The following is a 17,792-nucleotide window of genomic DNA, read 5'->3' as shown; positions in this document are numbered from 1 at the left end:
TTTGTGAATTTCATTTTTCATGCAGACCTTGCTTTTGTTTTAAGAAAGAACCAGCCATTGCTCATATTCCTTGGGGATTTGCCTAGTCCTGCTTCTTTACTTGGGACTATGCCAGTAGGTGCTACCATCCCAATATCTAAAAAACAATCTTTAAGCATTGATTATCTACATGGATTAAAAAGTCCCAAACTCCCAATACATGTACTGTGCTCTGTTTTCATGACCAGATTCTAATTTTCCAATCTTTCTAATAAATAGGTTTTGTTTTGTTAAGTAAATTTTCTCTTAATAGGGCAATACCCTCTGAGAGGGGAAAATACCAATTATTCAGTGTTAGTTCTTTATAGATTCCTTATATCTTTACTGTTAAGGAATTTATAAATCCCATATTTTAATTTTTTTCCATATTTTAAAGTAAGAAATATGGACACATACTAAGTGGCTGTCTTTGCCTTCTGAAATATACTCAGAATGTATCTATAGATGTTCATTCCAAACATTAATATTCTATTTTTATGGTGTTGGTGGACTTATGAAAAAGCTATGATTGCTTTAAAGCACTACAAATGAAAGATATATTTACAGAGCCCAAAAATATACATTCAAAAGCTAGAATTCTGAGAGAAATTCTAATTTTTTATTGTTATGCTAATCACCATAAATTACATCATTAGTTTTTGATGTAGTGTTCCATGATTCATTGTTTGCCTGTAACACCCAGTGCTCCATTCAGTATGTGCCCTCTTTAATACCCATCACCAGGCTAGCCCATCCCCCTACCCCCTCCCCTCTAGAACCCTCAGTTTGTTTCTCTGAATTTTTTTATTTATGAAGGTAAGTTCTATATCCATTTTGAAAACTTGAGTCATTTAGGATAAAAATCGTATTAAATGAGCATTGACTCAAAGGAAAATTAGAGAAGATATGCAGTAAGAGTTTCTAGTACTAAGAGCCTGGGGTAATATTAAAAAGAATATTACAGTCGATGAGTTTGAATGGGGTTTGTTGTTGTTTCTTGTTTTTTGAGTTTTTAATCCTCTGCATGATCTTAGGACATACATTAAACTGAACCCCAATTGACAGCAGGGAAAACCAACTAACAAATTTATAAATTATGTTCTTAATCTGAAAGACTTTCTCTTGATTAGTCCTGCAAATTCAAAGAAACATGCCTTTAAGTGAAATTTATGGAGATCTCTATGCAAACTTTAAGGTCATAATTTTTTTAAAAAGGATAATTATCAAGAAGGCACATGTAAGCAATAGGTACAAAACTTTCATAACTTACATAAGCAGTAGAGACAAAAATCCCATAATTCTATAGTTCAAAATAATGAACTGTCATTCACTATTTGGTTAACTGTTATTTGCAGCATGATTTTAAACCCAAAGATTTTTGGAGCAGCACCATGAATGCGGTGGCCTTTTCCCCAGCTATATAATGAAGCTCCATGGAGAAAGAAACATGGCTTCTACTCAAGTACCACTTCTCACACAGTGCTTTCCCCATACTGAGCATTCCAACAAGAGCAGACTATCTGACTTGCCTAGCAGAATCTTTGGTTACCAGTCCAAAGCTACCACAGGAGCACCATCAGTCTTCACAGTTACCAGGCCTTCCGTATTCCAGTAAAGGGAAAGCAGAAATGGTCAATGAGCAACTCCCAAAATGCTTTGGGACCTTCGTCATCCACTGACCATCCCCATCTGGGAATTGCTAATGTGTAAGATCAGTATACTTCCAGAACTGCAATCTAAATTGCTCACTTTTATGAGAGTGACTTTATGATGCTGTTAACCTTAAGAACAATTAAATCAGCTGAGAGGTAAAGACAAGTATTTGTTGGCTTTTTCGCTTTTCAGAATATGAAGTTATATCCAGAGAAAATGGGTCATTCAGTGGGAAGAACAAGTCCATACAAATTACAAATCAAACCTTCTCCACGGTAGAAAATCTAAAACCAGATACAAGGTAAGCCACCTGTGCTATTACAGGTGAATTCTCAGAGTGCAAAAGTCTTAACAAAGGCATGAAATGACATCGTCTATCTTTGTCTTAAGGGACGGTGTAGTCTGCATTTCATTCTTTGGCTTACTGGACATAGCAATGGATACCTCTAGGTCATGTTTTGCAAATATGCAAGTTATTGGTGGGGACACAAGAGCGGACAAGGTGATCTTGTAAGTTAGCACTCTAGGGGAGAACATTGAACAATAGAAGGTCGTTAATATCAAATGTTGATGTTAAGTACCAAAATTTAGAGAAGGAAAGGTCTGTAGACCAGACACAACTGGAGTGTGTATGATGTAAACTCAATTTGAAAACAGAAGAATTTGGCTGGCTTGCTGGCAAGAGGAGGGCAAGGAAATACAAACTATGTAACAGATACAGATGACAATTTGTGATAGTTAAGGCTTCAAATAACTACAGACCATTCCCAGGCATAGCAGTCCTTTGCTTTTGGGGTCTTTTTATCACAAACAAATGAGAATCAATTTTTGAAAATAGAAATATATGCGAAGAGCAATGCTCTACAATAAAAAACTTTCCTTGGCATCTCTTATTACACATTGGTACCAGGTTGTTTATGTTACTGTGTGGTTTTGTCATTTCTTTTTAAATCTAAAATACCCAATATTTTATCAGCTCATTGTACTGCAAGACAAATAAGGGCCTTATACATTTCTATAAATGTAATAGAGAAGGTTTTTTTGTTTTGTTTTGCTTTACGTGGCTAAATCATCAAATTTATTGCTCAAGGAGATTCTCGAATGGATACAGCCAAGCATTTCCTTAGTAAAGCCAGTGTACTAAATTCATTTGGGGACTAAATATTACTCTCTATGGAAAATCAATTTCTTTTCTCAAACTCCAGAACACTGTTTGATAAGCTGTCTATGCTTTCAGTTAAAATGAAAACATCTTCACATCTTAAGTTATAATACACCAAGCAACATAGATCAATTTTCAGAAAGACACAATCAGGAGTTTTTCCAGATTGAATATTTCATAACTTGATAAAGTTTCTTGGTATTGAAAAAGATCAGCAGAGGCAAAGACTGGAACTCCAGCATTAGAAATTTTTTTTTATAAGTTTTACTTACATCTTTCATTGTCATCAATTGATTGAATTGAATCAGATATTGAATATCAAAAGAGCCTATTTTAGTTCTGATAGCAAAGAACCTCTTCTAATGTTTTCAGGAAAATGGAAGCATCTAGTTCATTCTAGAAGGTTTGCTGTGTATAAACTGTAGTCCTATACTGCAAATATACTTTCCACAAGCATTTTTTTCTTTAAAGTTCTCTATTGTGAGCTGTAATATGGAAAATTTTACAACTGCTAATTTTTTTAAAGGATTTAAGTTAGCCAAAATAAGCATGTATTTCAGTAAAAGCCCATTTGATGATTTTGATTCTGTTTCCTTAGTGAGATTAACAGGGAGAGAGAGACTATTTTTAACATAATTATTTTAAGGAAAGAGTAAAAAAGAAAAAGTTATTTAATTTGGGCTTTTTAGTAGGTGGATTTGGGCTTACAGAATGTGGATGGTTTACAGTTTCTTGCTTTTTATTCCATTTAATACATTGAAGGGGATATTTAAAAGCATCTAATTTCTAAATGTTGATTGTGTTCCTTTTCTGAATTAGGCGATCCTCAAATCTTCTCAGAGTTCACCTCTTAGTCATGATCAGAAGTAGAAAATAATTATTTCAGTGACATTTTTAAGCCTGATTTGCTTATAAAAGATTTGTGTTTCCATTCAGCTAACATTTGTTAAGTGCCAACAGTGTGGTTGATGTTGTGACTGCAAACATGAATAAATGTGGTGCCTGCCCTTGAGGAGCTTGAGGTAGTGGGATATGCAGTTAGTAACCAATTATTCTACACAAAGTGGTGAGAGCTCTGGTAAAAATATATACAAGTTGCAAGGGGAGCCCAGATTGGGTGGCAGTTTACAAAGTCTGGGGAAGTTGGGAAGACTTCCTGGAGGAGATGATAACTGGGCTGAGGCTTGAAGAATGCATAGGAAGGAGCTAGCTGGGTAACTGTAGTAGGGGAAAGAAATACCAGAGAGAATAGTCCATGTCCACACAGAGTCCCAAATGGCATGGTTGTGTGCAGTTAAGAGTCAGCTACTTTCACCAGTGAAAGGGGTGAAAAGTGGACAGAGACAGTGAAAGCAAGAGGTGGAGGCGAGGCTGTGGAGGGCCTTCTGTGCTAGATCAGGGAACTTGGTCAATAGATGGGGAGACCCAGAAAGATGGTAACTGGGAATGACTTGCTCCAAGTTTCATTTTAGTATTGTTAGGACTTTGATTTAGTTGGAACAATCACTTGTGATACTAGAGTCACTTATAATGAGTAACGGTTGGTAGAATAAATCGAACAAAACCTTTTTTTATCTTTTTAAGATTTTATTTATTTATTTGACAGAGAGAGACAAAGCGAGAGCAGGAACACAAGCAGGGGGAGTGGGAGAGGGAGAAGCAGGCTTCCGGCTGAGCAGGGAGCCCGATGCGGGGCTTGATCCCAGGACTCTGGGATCATGACCTGAGCCGAAGGCAGACCCTTAACCAACGGAGCCACCCAGGCGCCCAGAAACTTTTTGTTAATGTCTTGCAAGAGTGCCATTTTGGCATCTTGCCTAATTGGCCAAATAGGTGCATAAGAGAAAAGTACCTCTGGGCTAAGCTGCATTTCATTGTGGAATCACAGGAATACTTAGTCGTGGAGTTCATGTCTAGCTTCCAGTCGTAGTTGTTGTAGGACTTACGGTAATCGTTTCTGGAGTTCATAGCCTTGTCCCTTTTGTCCTGCCCCAAGGCATGTGCCTTGCTTGTCACTCCTGTCCTGATGAAGGCCTGATGGACCTTCTAAGGAGGGACCCCTACAACTACCCAAATCTGAAGATGAGCAAAGCCCAAAGGAGGCTCTTTCTGGATTTGTCCTTGGGAAAAAGTAATATTAAATTTAGGAATCCCTGAAATCAGAATCCCATGCCAAGTTTTGCAACTTGGCATAAATTTGGGGCCATCCAGTGTTTCTATTTGGCTTATTTTATGTTATTTTTAGAGTTTGGTATAACTGAATGAAATCCATTCAGATGGAAAGACTGTTACAAAAGAAAGAAAGGACTGTTAATATTCGTATCTATGATTTGACCAGGACTATGCTGATAGTCTCTGATGGGTCATGATGTAAAAGTTGTATATCAGCAGTTTGAAAACATTTCCTCATTGGTGACAGATACAATACACTGGATATAAAGGGGCTCTAATGAGAATTGTCTAGTCTACAGTTTGTGGGACTTTCTGGTGGTCAAGTAGTTCAGTAGAGCCCAGTCCCCAGTAAGTGGGAATGCATTCTCTGTTCTCTTAAAAGTATGCTAGAGATTAATTTGCTCACTTAATAGGCAAAAAAAAAAAATGTTTTTAGGCTGAAATATTATGTGCTGAAACCCCTATTAATCAAAATAATGAATTAAGGAAGAACAAAGTGAAGTTGAATTATTTCATTTAATTTGAGATTTCTGAAGCCTAGAAACACCTGGGGAAACAAAAGTAATACCCATGAAACAGCTGGAAAGCATGGAAAGACAGCGTACAAGATCACGTGGACCTACACTGAAGTCTTGCAGTTTAAAAGAGGAGAGAAAACCTCACAGAATGAGACTAGATGTTGATGGTAAAGGATATAATTGAATGGAACAGATTGTCAAGAAAAGAATGAGCAACAACAAACAGTATTGTTCTTTCAGATTAAGGCCACGTGTGTGACTTGGGTGAATTACAAGTAGTCCTCTGAGTTACTACTGACAGGGTTACAGTCAGAATAATAAAATTATAAGTGCCAAGTATAGGTTTGTTGGCTTTTTCTTGTTTTTTTTTTTTTATGCAAGCTTTTTCCATACTATCTTATGTTGTTAAGGCAAGATTTCTTTCCATTATATCTTTTCTGCCCCAACCATTAATTGCTAATAAAAGACACATTATAAAATAAAGAGGAAGTATGTACAGGATGCAGTCACCAGGTTGTTTTTATTACCTATAAAGAATGACTTTAGTCACATTTCAGTGCCTGGGGAAAATTGTATTCCCAATAGGCAAACTTTGAATTATAGTTGTTAAAATCTACCACCACCGCCACACCACCACCACCACCCCTCCGTGAGGTTCTGGAATTCCCTATCTGAAAACCTAGGAGATAATAACTTTGGAAAGAATTACTGTAGCTGTGTTCCAATTTCAGAAGACACATGTGTATAATTTATTTCAGTAGCATTTTCCATTGTTCCTCTCGACTGAAAAACATGAGATCTGAGAAAAGGTGGTAATTACTGACCATTTGTTACACACCGGAATGGGAGGAGTAGAGTTTGGCGACATTTAACCCAAAAGAATCAATGCAGAGAAAATAAATCTCCAGAGCTTTGTAGGTTAAAAATTCCAAATAGCCTAGAACCAAAAGCACAGTGGACTGTGTTAACTTTCTCCCTGCCTGTTGTTATGATGTTGCCAGGTTTTTATTTCCTCTGCAGAAGCTCAAAAAAAATGCCCACAGGGAGGGACCAGCCAGCAGCTGTCTTGCTGCAGGAGAGTTTGGCTACACACCAGTGTGAGATGTTTCCGTCTATAGAGAGTGGAGCCCCATGGCTGCTCTGGGGCACCTGGCTGCAGTACCAAAGGTGACACAGTAGGGACTACCCCAGCCTTGCCAACAAATGCTTGCAGCTACGGTGGGCTTTGGTCATTCATATCTCTGCTCGGGGAAGAGGGGCTATGGTGTGGAGTCATAACTGTTTTAGTCAGATGAAGCAGGAAAGATGAGCTAACAGAAGCACACTATGCCACAACTCCATCTCTTTCTTTCCATGACCCCTCTCTCACCCCCTACCCCTAAAATACAAAGAAAATATCGATATGTTGAATCAGTACCCGACTAGCCCACTCCCCAATATTTATTTTCCATTTATTTCCCCCATGAAACCTCAGTGTGTGGCTCTTGTTGAGCTGAAAGAAAAAGAAAAATACTAAGAAGAGCCTCTCTTATCTGCAGCCAACCACTTTGTGTGCAAAGACCACTATGATGATTTTTAGTTCCGTGAACAGAAGAACTGATAAAGTATCTGTCAAATAATAAGTCTTGTACCGCTGCTTAAGGGGACAGGCAGTTTGGAGTAACGAATTGATCTCAAAGTCTGTCCCACTTCTAAAATGATACAGTCTTATGACATCCAAAGACATCACAGAATCAGTGGGAAACTGGAACTGAAAATAAACCCCAAATCTGGGTTAAGTCTTACAGCAGGTAGAATTGTCCTGATAAACCATTTTTCTTTGAATCTATATCTGTGGTCTACAATTTGTTTTCAGACTATTTCTAGCACACATTTGGATAATCCATTGATAGGCTAGGTTCTTCCTGATGAACAGGTTGGACTATATAGCTGGACACACACAATTGCTATGTAGAAAAAAAAAAACAAACAAGAAGCCCCATAATCCCTGCACATGAGCCCTTCTCTCCTAACTTGCCTAAAAAACTGAAGAATCCGTTGTGTGTGCCAGATACACATGTGGCCCAGCAATTTCCTATGGAAAATGTATTCTGTCTGGTAATTAAGATATAAATCAAGTTCACTTAACATATTCAAGTACTTCCACTGTCCTCTGTAGCCTGGCAGGTTTCTGGAGAACAGTTCTTCCTCTAAAACTAATACAAACTGAAGTTTCCTATAGCTGACAGCAAAGACAGTTTGGGACTATTGTTTATGTTGTTTGATTTAATAAAATCTTGGCACTAAAAGTACACTGGAATAGAGGCAGCAACTTCTCATAAACTATAATTCTAGCTGAACAAAGCAGGCATGTGGAATAGCCATTATTCCCTTATTCATAGTGTTTTTGTGAAAGTCTGGTCTCTGCAGATTCTGTATTAACTTTTCAACATCTTTTCTCATGGGCTTTGTAGAAAGGAGTGAAATAAGCTACCAGAGCATTAGGCACTTTATTGAGTTTCCTTGTAGGTGTGGGTAGCAGGGCAATTGCTTGATCATTAAAGAAGAAAGAAATTTAGGGGATTGATCAGTTTTGCAACTTTTCTTCTGGCGAAAGTATAGCTAAGAGCATGGAACTCCACTAGTCTATAAAAAGAGCAATTATTCTTTCACATGAATATATCCTTTTCATTACTTTTCACTTAGAATTCCCTAGTATGGGGTGGAGGGGGGTGCCAGAAACACATAGCATCACTATAGACTTGGAGTGCCGCCCAGATCTGGAATTTCTTGTCCCCATAGAAATGGGAGATACAAGAAGGTCCCTGAGGACATGCTGGGCAGCTGGTTGATGATACCGGGCACCTGTTGTTGCCCTGCTCCTCTGCCCTCTGGCCCTGATCAGGACTTATTTTATCCTCTAATAAGTGTCCCTGCAGCTCTGCCCTTTTGCTCCTTATCTGTATTCCCAGGTCAATACAAGGTCTACATGTGGCAGGTATCCAGAAATGCCTGGAGAACTGATTGATTGGATTTCTCTTTCCCTCTTGGAGGGCCCATTACTCATTTTTCATATCCTCCTCTTCTGTTTCTCTCCCCCTGACTGAAGCCCTACCTGAATAGGGTTCAAATATTTCAAGACTACATCAGGGTAAAATTAGCTAACCAAACCAGTCAGACCAACAAGCAGTTACAGGGTGGCCTTTCTATATAAAAGCAGGTTGCTTGAAGTTTGAGACTTCTGTTGGTGAAAACCAACTTTTTAAAATCAATGGGAGTATATAAGTAAAAATTCATCAAATAATGAACACTATAACTTAGCTCTATTATCGGCAAAAATAGAGGGAAACAGTTATAGAGAGAAACAAAGGAAGGGAAGGCAGGAAATAACAGAAAAAAGTCTCCACCCTAACCAAACCTGAAGGTTAGTTCAGATTTGATCCTACAGGTTGGAGTGTCCCCATCTCTGACAGTTTTGACCATGAACTACAGATCTTACTGTTTGTAACCCTGGTTTTTCACTTTTCTATGATTTGGTATTTAATTCTTATGCTGATTTTCACAGTTGTTCTCAAACTCTACCCTTTATTATCCCACTCTTCTGGAATAATGTTTTAGCACTTTCTAGGCTCTTTATTGAAATTTTAGAACTTTTTGATCCTGTTTTTCTTAACCTATGAAGCTATTTTGATGGCAGGCAGAAAGATTCATCTGCTGAATTTTTGTTCCTCCCAATAACTCACTGGCTATATCCTTATTATAAACTTTACAACCCCAAAAGCAAGTATGTAGATATAGAAGAGTTCTGCCTTCCGAGTTCTATGGCAGTGTTTGTAAAGTTCCCCAATAATAAAAATCACCTTTTAAAAAATTTTCTAGAGATATAAGTTTAATACTGGAGAATATTTATAATCACTTACTATGTACCAGGCACCTTGCTTTTATATGTGTTATCTCATTTCTTCCTCACAAAAAAACTCAAAAGGTATTTTTATACCCTTAAATAACATTATCCTCCTTTTTATATATGAAAAAATTGAGGCTCACAGAGTTTAAGGAACTTACCTTAAAGTCACATATTAGTGAGCTGTGAACCCAGGTCTTTGTGGCTCCATAGCCCATGAACTTAGCCACAGCACCTTGCTGCCTCCTGAGAGGGAGGCTCAGGACGATTGGTTTTGTTTGGATCTATTCCCACCGGGGCAGAACCTGACATGGCATTCTGCCAGTGCTGTTATTCACTTGGCTTGCCCTTGGAGATCCAGAGGCTTGATTACAGTCATCATCCGGACTGTACTCCATTTAGATACTGGTTTTGATGAAATGGGTCTTTATAAATGGCTTTTTAAAATTTAATTTTCCTTTTTTTTTTTTTTGAGAGAGAGAGCACGAGAGAGGGGAGGGGCAGAGAGAGTCGGGGAGAGAGAGAATCTTAAGCAGACTCCATGCTTAGTGCAGAGCCTGACCTCACAACCCTGAAATCATGACCTGAGCCCAAATCAAGAGTCAGCACTTAATCGACTGAGCCAGCCAGCTGCCCCAAATTTAATTTTCGTTTTTATCTGAAATATATGTATATGGCTTTAAAAGTCACATGCTACAAAGGCGTTCATTCCTCTTCCGAAATTCTGCTTCCCAGAAGCAACCATTTTCAATTTTTTCAGCTTTATCATGATATAATTGACCAAACTGTAAGATATTTAAAGTATATACAACATGATGATTTGATAAACATACACATTGTGAAATGATCCCCCCCCCCAACGGTTAATTAACAGAACCATCCACCTTGTATACTTACATATATGGGGTTTGAGGGTGAGAAATTTTAAAGTCTACTCTCAGCACATTTCAATCATACAATGCAATGTTATCAACTGTAGTCACCATATTACACATTAGATCCTCAGATCTCATTCATCTTATAACTGAAAGTTTGTTCCCTTTGACCAAGATCTATTTCCCCCAGGCCCTGGAAACCACTTTTCTACTCTATTTCTGTGAGTTTGACTTTTTTTGAGATTGAACATATAAGGGATACCATGCAAGCATTCCCATTACTCCACATCCTCACCAGCATCTGTTAGCCTCTTGTCTTTTTGTTAATAGATAGCCTAACAGGTGTGAGATGATACTTCGTTGTGCTTTTGATTTGCCTCTCCCAGACAACTAGTGATGTCCTTCATGTATCTGTTGGCCATCTGTATATCTTCTTTGGAAAAAATGTCTATTTAAGTCTGTTGCCCATTTTTTAATTCAGGTACTTTTTTGCTACTGAGTTGCATATGTTCCCTATATATTTTTATATTAGACCCTTAACACATACATGTTTTACAAATATTTTCTCCCATTCTATAGGTTGTCTTTTCTTTGTGTTGATGGTTTCCTTTGCTGTGCAGAAGCCTTTTAGTTTTATGTAGTCCCACTTATTTTACCTTCTGTTGCCTTTATTTTTGGTATCAAATCAAAAAAAATTATTGCCGAGTCTGAGGCCAAGGAGATTACCCCCTATGTGTTCTTCCATTAGTTTTGTGGTTGCAGATCTTATATTCAAGTATATAATCCATTTTGAGTTAATTTTGTGTATGGTATTAGACAGTGGTCCAGTTTCTTTCTCTTGCACGTAGCTGTCCAGTTTTCCCAACACCATTTATTTGAAGAGACTGTCCTTTTCCCCAATTGTCTCCTTTGTCATAAATTCACCGTATATGGGTGAGTTTATTTCTGTGCTTTTATGTTCCATTGGGATTTATGTATCTGTTTTTATGCCAATACCATACTCTTTTTTTGGTTACTAAAGCTTTGTAATATAGTTGGAAATCCAGGATCATGATGCCTTCAGCTCTGTTCTTTTTCAAGATTGCTTGGGCCATTGTGGGTCTTCTGTGGTTCCATACAAATTACAGGATTCATTCTTGTATTTTTGTGATGCCTTTGAAATTTTGATAGAAAAATGCACTGAAACTATAGATTTCTTTGGAAAGCAGGGAAATTTAACAATATTAATTCTTCTAATCCATTAACATGGAATATCTTTCCATGTGTGTTTTCCTCAATTCCTTTCATATTTCTTAGAGTTTTCAGTGTGCAGATCTCTTACCTCCTTGGATAAATTTATTCCTAAGTATTTTATGCTTTTTGATGCTATTATAAATGGGGTTGTTTTCTTAATTTCTCTTTCTGAAAGTTCATTGTTGGTATATAAAAACACAACTGATTTTTGTATACGGATTTTGTACCCTACAACTTGACCAAATTTGTTTATTCTAACAGTGTTTTGGTAGAGTCTTTAGGGTTCTCCATATATAATACCATGTCATCCACAAATAGAGATATTTGTACTTGTTCCTTTCTGATTTGGATGCCAGTATTTGTTTTTTTGCCTAATTGTTCTGGCTAGGATTTCCAGTATTATGTCAAATAAAAGTGGCGAGAGTGGGCATCCTTGTCTTTTTCCTGATTGAGAGGGTAAAGTTTCAGCATTTCACTGTTGAATATGATGTTAGCTGTGGGCTTGTCATTTATGGCCTTTATTATGTAGATATGTTGCCTCCATACCACTTTGTTGAGAGTTTTTGTCATGAAAGTATGTTGAATTTCATCTAATGCTTTTCTGCATCTACTGAGATCGCATAGATTATACCTCATCTTGTTGAGGTGGTATATCACATTGATTGATTTGTGGATGTTGAACCATCTTCGTATCCCTGGACTGAATCCCACTTGATCATGTTCTGTTTGGATTATCTATTTCTTTATCATTCAGTCTTGGTAGGTTGTATGTTTCTAGGAATGTATCCATTTTTTTCTACATTATGCAATTTGTTGGAATATAACTATATTATTATAGTTATATATACTATATACTATATTCTATATACTATATACTACATATAAACTATATATTATATATAATATAACTATATTATAGTAGTCTCTTATTTTGGGGGGGATCAGTTGTAATGTCTTTTCTTTCATTTCTGATTTTATTTGAGTCTTTTTTCTTAACTACTCTACAGTTTTGTCAATTTTGTTTATCTTTTGGAAAACCAGCTCTTAGCCTCATTGATCTTTCTGTTGTTTTTCTGGTCTCTTATTTCATTTATTTCTATTCTGATCTTTGTTATTCCCTTTCTTCTAACAACTTTGGGCTTAGTTTGTTCTTTTTGTAGTTCTTTGAGCTGTAAAGTTAGGTTGTTTATTTGATATCTTTTTTTCTTTATGTATTTATCATTATTTCCCTTTTCATATTGCTTTTGCTGCATCTCATAAGTTTTGATTTATTTCCATTTTCATTTGTCTCAAGATATTTTTGATTACTCTTTTGGTTTCTTCTTGGACCTATTGGTTGTTCAGGAGCATGTTGTTTAAACTCCACATATTTGTGAATTTTCCAGTTTTCTTCGTGTAGTTTCTAGCTTCTCACCATGAGGGTTAGAAAAAAAATGCTTGATATGATTTGTTTTCTTTAGTTTTTCAAGACTTGTTTTGTGGCCCAAAATATATCCATCCCAAAGAATGTTACATGTGTGCTTAAGAATATGTATTCAGATGGAATGTTCTGTAAATGTCTGTTAGATCTTTCCAGTCCAAGGTATTGTTTAAGTCCAATGTTTCATTATTATTTTCTGTGTGGATGGTACCCCTGCTTCCTTTGCTTTCCATCTGAATGGTGTGTCTTTTTCCACCCCTTCACTTTCAGTCTATGTGTGTCCTTAAAGCTGAAGTGAGTCTCTTATAAGCAGCATTTACTCGGTTCTTGTTTTTTGTCCATTAAGCCACTCTCTCTACTTGGATTGGAGAATTTCGCCTATTGACATTTAAAGTCATTATTGGTAGGTTTGGACTTAGTATGGCTATTTTGTTCATTGTTTTCTGTTGTTTTGTAATTCTTTTGTTCCTTTATTTCCTCTTTTGCTCTCTTCCCTTGTGATTTGATGATTTTCTGTAGAGGTTTGCCTTGATTGCTTTCTCTTTATCTTCTGTGTATCTACTATAGGTTATTGTTTTTGTTACCATGAGGCTTAGACCATTTATGAGTCTATTTTAAGCTAATAACAACAACTTCAAACACATACAAAAGCTCTACATTTTTACACTCTCCCCTCCACATTGTTTTTGATATCACAATTTACTTTTTTTACATTGTTGTTATCATTAACAAATTGTTGCAGCATAGTTATTTTTAATACTTTCCTATTTTAACCTTCACATGAGAGTTATAAGTGATTTGCCCCACCATGATCACATTAGAATATTCTGAATATAACTATGCATTTATCTTTACCAGTGAGTTTTATACTTTTATATGTTTTCTTGTGACTAATTGGTATCCTTTAGTTTCAGCCAGAACTCTCTAACATTTCTTGTAAGGCCAGTGTAGTGGTGATGAATTCTCAGCTTTTGTTTGGGAAACTCTTTACCTCTCCTTCAATTCTGAAGGACATTTTTGCTGGGTAGTTTGTTTGTTTTAACTTTAGCATGTTGAATATATCAGGTCCACTCTCTTCTGGCCTGAATGTTCCTGCTGAAAAATCTGCTGGTAGTATTATGGAAATTCCTTTGTATGAAATAAGGTGCTTTTCTCTTGCTTCTTTTAGATTCTTTGTCTCGGACTTTTGACAGTTTAATTATAATGTGTCTCAGTGTGGATATCTTTAGATTATCCTATATGGAACTCCTTGGACTTCCTGGATCTGGATGTCTGTTTCTTTCCCCCAGGTTAAGGAAGTTTTTAGCCAGTAAATTTCTTTACATGCGCTTTCTGCCCTTTTCTCTCTCCTCCTTCTGGGATCCCTGTAATGCCTATCTTGGTCTATTTGATGGTGTCCCATATGTCTCTTAGCTATTTTCACTCATTTTCATTCTTTTGTCTTTTGGTTCCTCTGATTAGATGATTAGATTTGGCTTCCTCTGCCCTGTCTTCAAGTTTGTTGATCCTTTGGCCCACTTCACCTAGTCTGCTGTTGAACTCCGCTAATGAATTTTTCAGTTCAGTTATTGTATTCTTCAGCTAAGTGATCTCTGTTTGGTATTTTTTTTTTTAAGATTTATTTATTTATTTGAGAGAGCGAGAAAGAGAGAGTACATGAGAGGGGGGAGGGTTAGAGGGAGAAGCAGGCTCCTCGCTCAGCAGGGAGCCCAATGCGGGACTCAATCCAGGACTCCAGGATCATGACCCGAGCCGAAGGCACCAACTGAGCCACCCAGGTGCCCTCTGTTTGGTATTTTTTAAATAGTTTCTCTTTGTTGAAATTCTCGCTGTGTTCATGCATTTGTCTCTTGACCTTGGTAAGCATCTTTATGACTATTACTTTGAATTCACAGGTAAAGCACTATCTATTTCATTGAGATCTGTTTCTGTAGATTTTCCTTGTTTTTGTTTGGAACATATTCCTCTGTTTCTTCAATTTCCTTGATTCTTTGTTCATTTCTGCACATTAGATAAAACAGCCACCTCTCCCAGTCTTGATAGAATGATCTTGTGTAGGAAATGGATCTCTTGAATCAGGCCAGCCCAAGTTCCTAGTTGTCCCTCAAACCTCTGAGGTTGTTCCAGCCACCTGCTTCATTGTTAGTGGCTCCCCATAGCTGAGGGTGCTCCAAAACCCATCATTGTCCCAAAGGTGAGAATTGCAATCAGCACCTGGATGCAGGCTAATATAAACTGGACCCTCAGAGAGCAGCTAGGATACTATGTACTTAATCCCCCCTCCAGAGAGACACTGGAAGATGGGCATTTTTGCCTGCTCTCTCTGTGCTAGGCCCAGGATATAGCCAGTAGGAGTGCTCCTGTACCTGTTAAAAACTGCTTTGTGTGCTACAGGATTATGGGACTCAAGGATGCAAGCCCCATTGGTTCTCAGAGCCAGGCAACAGGGGACATCCCTTGAACAGCAGCTCCAAAAGCTGGGGTGCCAGACATTTGTACACTCCTTGCAGGGAGACACTGGTGACTTAGTTTTACTGTTGCAGCAGGCTGGAGGGAGGGGACAAGAAAGGCGTCCACCAGTTTCCGTCTCTGGTGAAGATTGCAGCCAGCCAGTACATATATGTTATAATTAGAAGGCTCACCCTCAGATAGCAGGTTTTTAAAATTTTTTTTAATATAAGTTCTATTTAGTTAACATAAAGTGTATTCTTAGTTTCAGGAGTAGAATTTAGTGATTCATCAATTGCATATTACACCCACTGCTCATTACATCAAGTCCCCTTCTAATGTCCTTCACCCAATTACCCCATCCCCCCCCACCTCCCCTCCAGCAAACCTGAGTTTGTTTCCCTATAGTTAAGAGTCTCTTATGGCTTGCCTCCCTCTCTGTTTTTATCTTATTTTATTTTTCCTTCCCTTCCCCTATGTTCATCAGCAGCTTTTAAAGTATGCAAATAAACCTCTTCTGGGGAAGACTGGTATATGGATAGTTTTGCCTATTCCCTCTGTCCTGAGTCCTGGTGGTTTAGCTGGTTAAGAACTGCTTCTTGGCTACAGTCCTGTGGGACTTGTGAATGGAAGCCCTATTGGCTTTTAGAACTAGGTGTTTATGGGCCTCATCCCTCAGGTGGGAGTCTTAAAAGTTGGGGTACTAGATGTGAGGTCTAAACCCTTTGCTCCTCATGGAGAAGCTAGGAGTCGGGAATTTGCTCCCAATTATACGATACTGTGCCAGGAGCAGGGTTTATGGCAAGAGTGTGTCTCAGCCCTTCCTACCCGTTTCAATGTGGGAATTCTTTCATTTGCCCAATGTGTATGAGCTGCTTGGCTAGTTTCTAGATCTTTCAGAGAGAACTACTCCATGTGCAGCTGTATATATGATTTGCCTGTGGGAGGAGAGGTGCTCAGGAGCCTTCTATTTCACCATCTTAGTCAACTCTCTTGCATTTTCAATTATTTTCACTATTCCTTCTGTTAATTAAATCCATATTTCTAGACTGACCATTTCTCAAGAAGGCAAAATACATCATTTCTTTGTTCCATGTGTTTGTTTATGGCACTATCTCCTAGACTCCGTCACCATCCTTTTGCCCCTATCTCCTATAACCTTTGTCTAATTTTACTCCCTTCCTTTGTGGCATTCCTTGAGAAATACATCTTCAGAATAGATTATTATATGGAAGATAATATTTTTGAGTTCTTATATGTCCAGAAATATCCTTGTTTTCCTGATACTGTTGTTTAGGCAGACACAGATTTTAGAATAAAATTAAGACTTTTGAAGGTATTGTTCGACTGTTTTGTTTTGGTTTTTTTGTTTTGTTTTGTTTTGAGTATTTATTTTAGAGATAGATAGGGGGAAGCCAGGGGGAGGACCAGAGGGAGAGGGACAAGCAGACTCCACACTGAGTGCAAAGCCTAACGTGGGGCTCAGTCTCACAACCCTGAGATCATGACCTGAGCTGAAATCAAAAGACGCTTAACCGACTGAGCCACCCAGGTGCCCCTGTTCATTGTTTTCTAACTTCCAGCGCTAAGAAGTCAAATGTTATTCTGAGTCTGGATCCTTTCAATGGGACCAATTTTCTTCTCAAACTTTTAAGATCTTGTCTTTATCCCAGTGCTCTAAAATTTTTCAACTTGTCTGCTTTGGTTAGTCTTTTTTCTTTTTTTAACTTTTGCTGAGGATATAGAGCTTTTAAATCTGGAAACCCATGTTTTTCAACTCTGAGAAATTACTTTCTGGGATAATTGTGCCCCTTTTCCCCATCTCTCCCTCTGGAATCTACTAGTTAGGTGTTATATTCCCTAGAACAATCAGATTTCCTTATTTTTGCTTATTTTTCATCTGAGTTTTTGTCCTAGTATTTGTATAACTTGATCTTCCAAAACTTCTATTCAATGTTTTGTTCTACATTCAAAAATAACATCTTTGGGGCGCCTGGGTGGCTCAGTTGGTTAAGCGACTGCCTTCAGCTCAGGTCATGATCCTGGAGTCCCGGGATCGAGTCCCGCATTGGGCTCCCTGCTCAGCAGGGAGTCTGCTTCTCCCTCTGGCCCTCCCCCCTCTTGTGCTCTCTCTCTCAAATAAATAAATAAAATATTAAAAAAAAACATCCTTTATGAAAACTTTTAATAGCATCCTATGCTTATTCCCTATGTGAAATCAGTATTTTCTGAGACATTGCTCTTAGACCTTGAGTGTTCTAAATCTCGTGATAGAATGTGCTGAGAAAGATTTTGCCACTTCAAATATATCCTTTGTGTAGGGTTTGATCACCCAACAATGTAGGCCTTTTAGTTTCCCTACTGTTAATTAGACTTAGTTTTAAATGGTTTCTTCAAAACTTGTCAAGTA

General features: G+C 37.7%; 1 protein-coding gene across 10 annotated transcripts in view; it reads left to right on the top strand.

Moving 5' to 3' along the window:
- The window catches only part of ABI3BP (ABI family member 3 binding protein), a 238,011-nt gene that overhangs the window by 213,309 nt on the left and 6,910 nt on the right, over positions 1-17,792 (top strand). For all 10 annotated transcript variants that reach the window (XM_073892683.1, XM_073892688.1, XM_073892686.1 and 7 more), the window contains one exon: positions 1,864-1,972. In XM_073892683.1, coding sequence (XP_073748784.1) covers positions 1,864-1,972 — 109 coding nt within the window. The remainder of the gene's footprint in view (positions 1-1,863; positions 1,973-17,792) is intronic.

Source organism: Callorhinus ursinus, unplaced genomic scaffold (genome assembly GCF_003265705.2).
Source record: "Callorhinus ursinus isolate GAN/ISIS: 27379988/994484 unplaced genomic scaffold, GSC_fseal_2.0 scaffold1, whole genome shotgun sequence".
NCBI lineage: Eukaryota > Metazoa > Chordata > Mammalia > Carnivora > Otariidae > Callorhinus > Callorhinus ursinus.
Note: the sequence above shows the minus strand (reverse complement) of the source record. Positions and strands in the feature narration are given on the sequence as shown.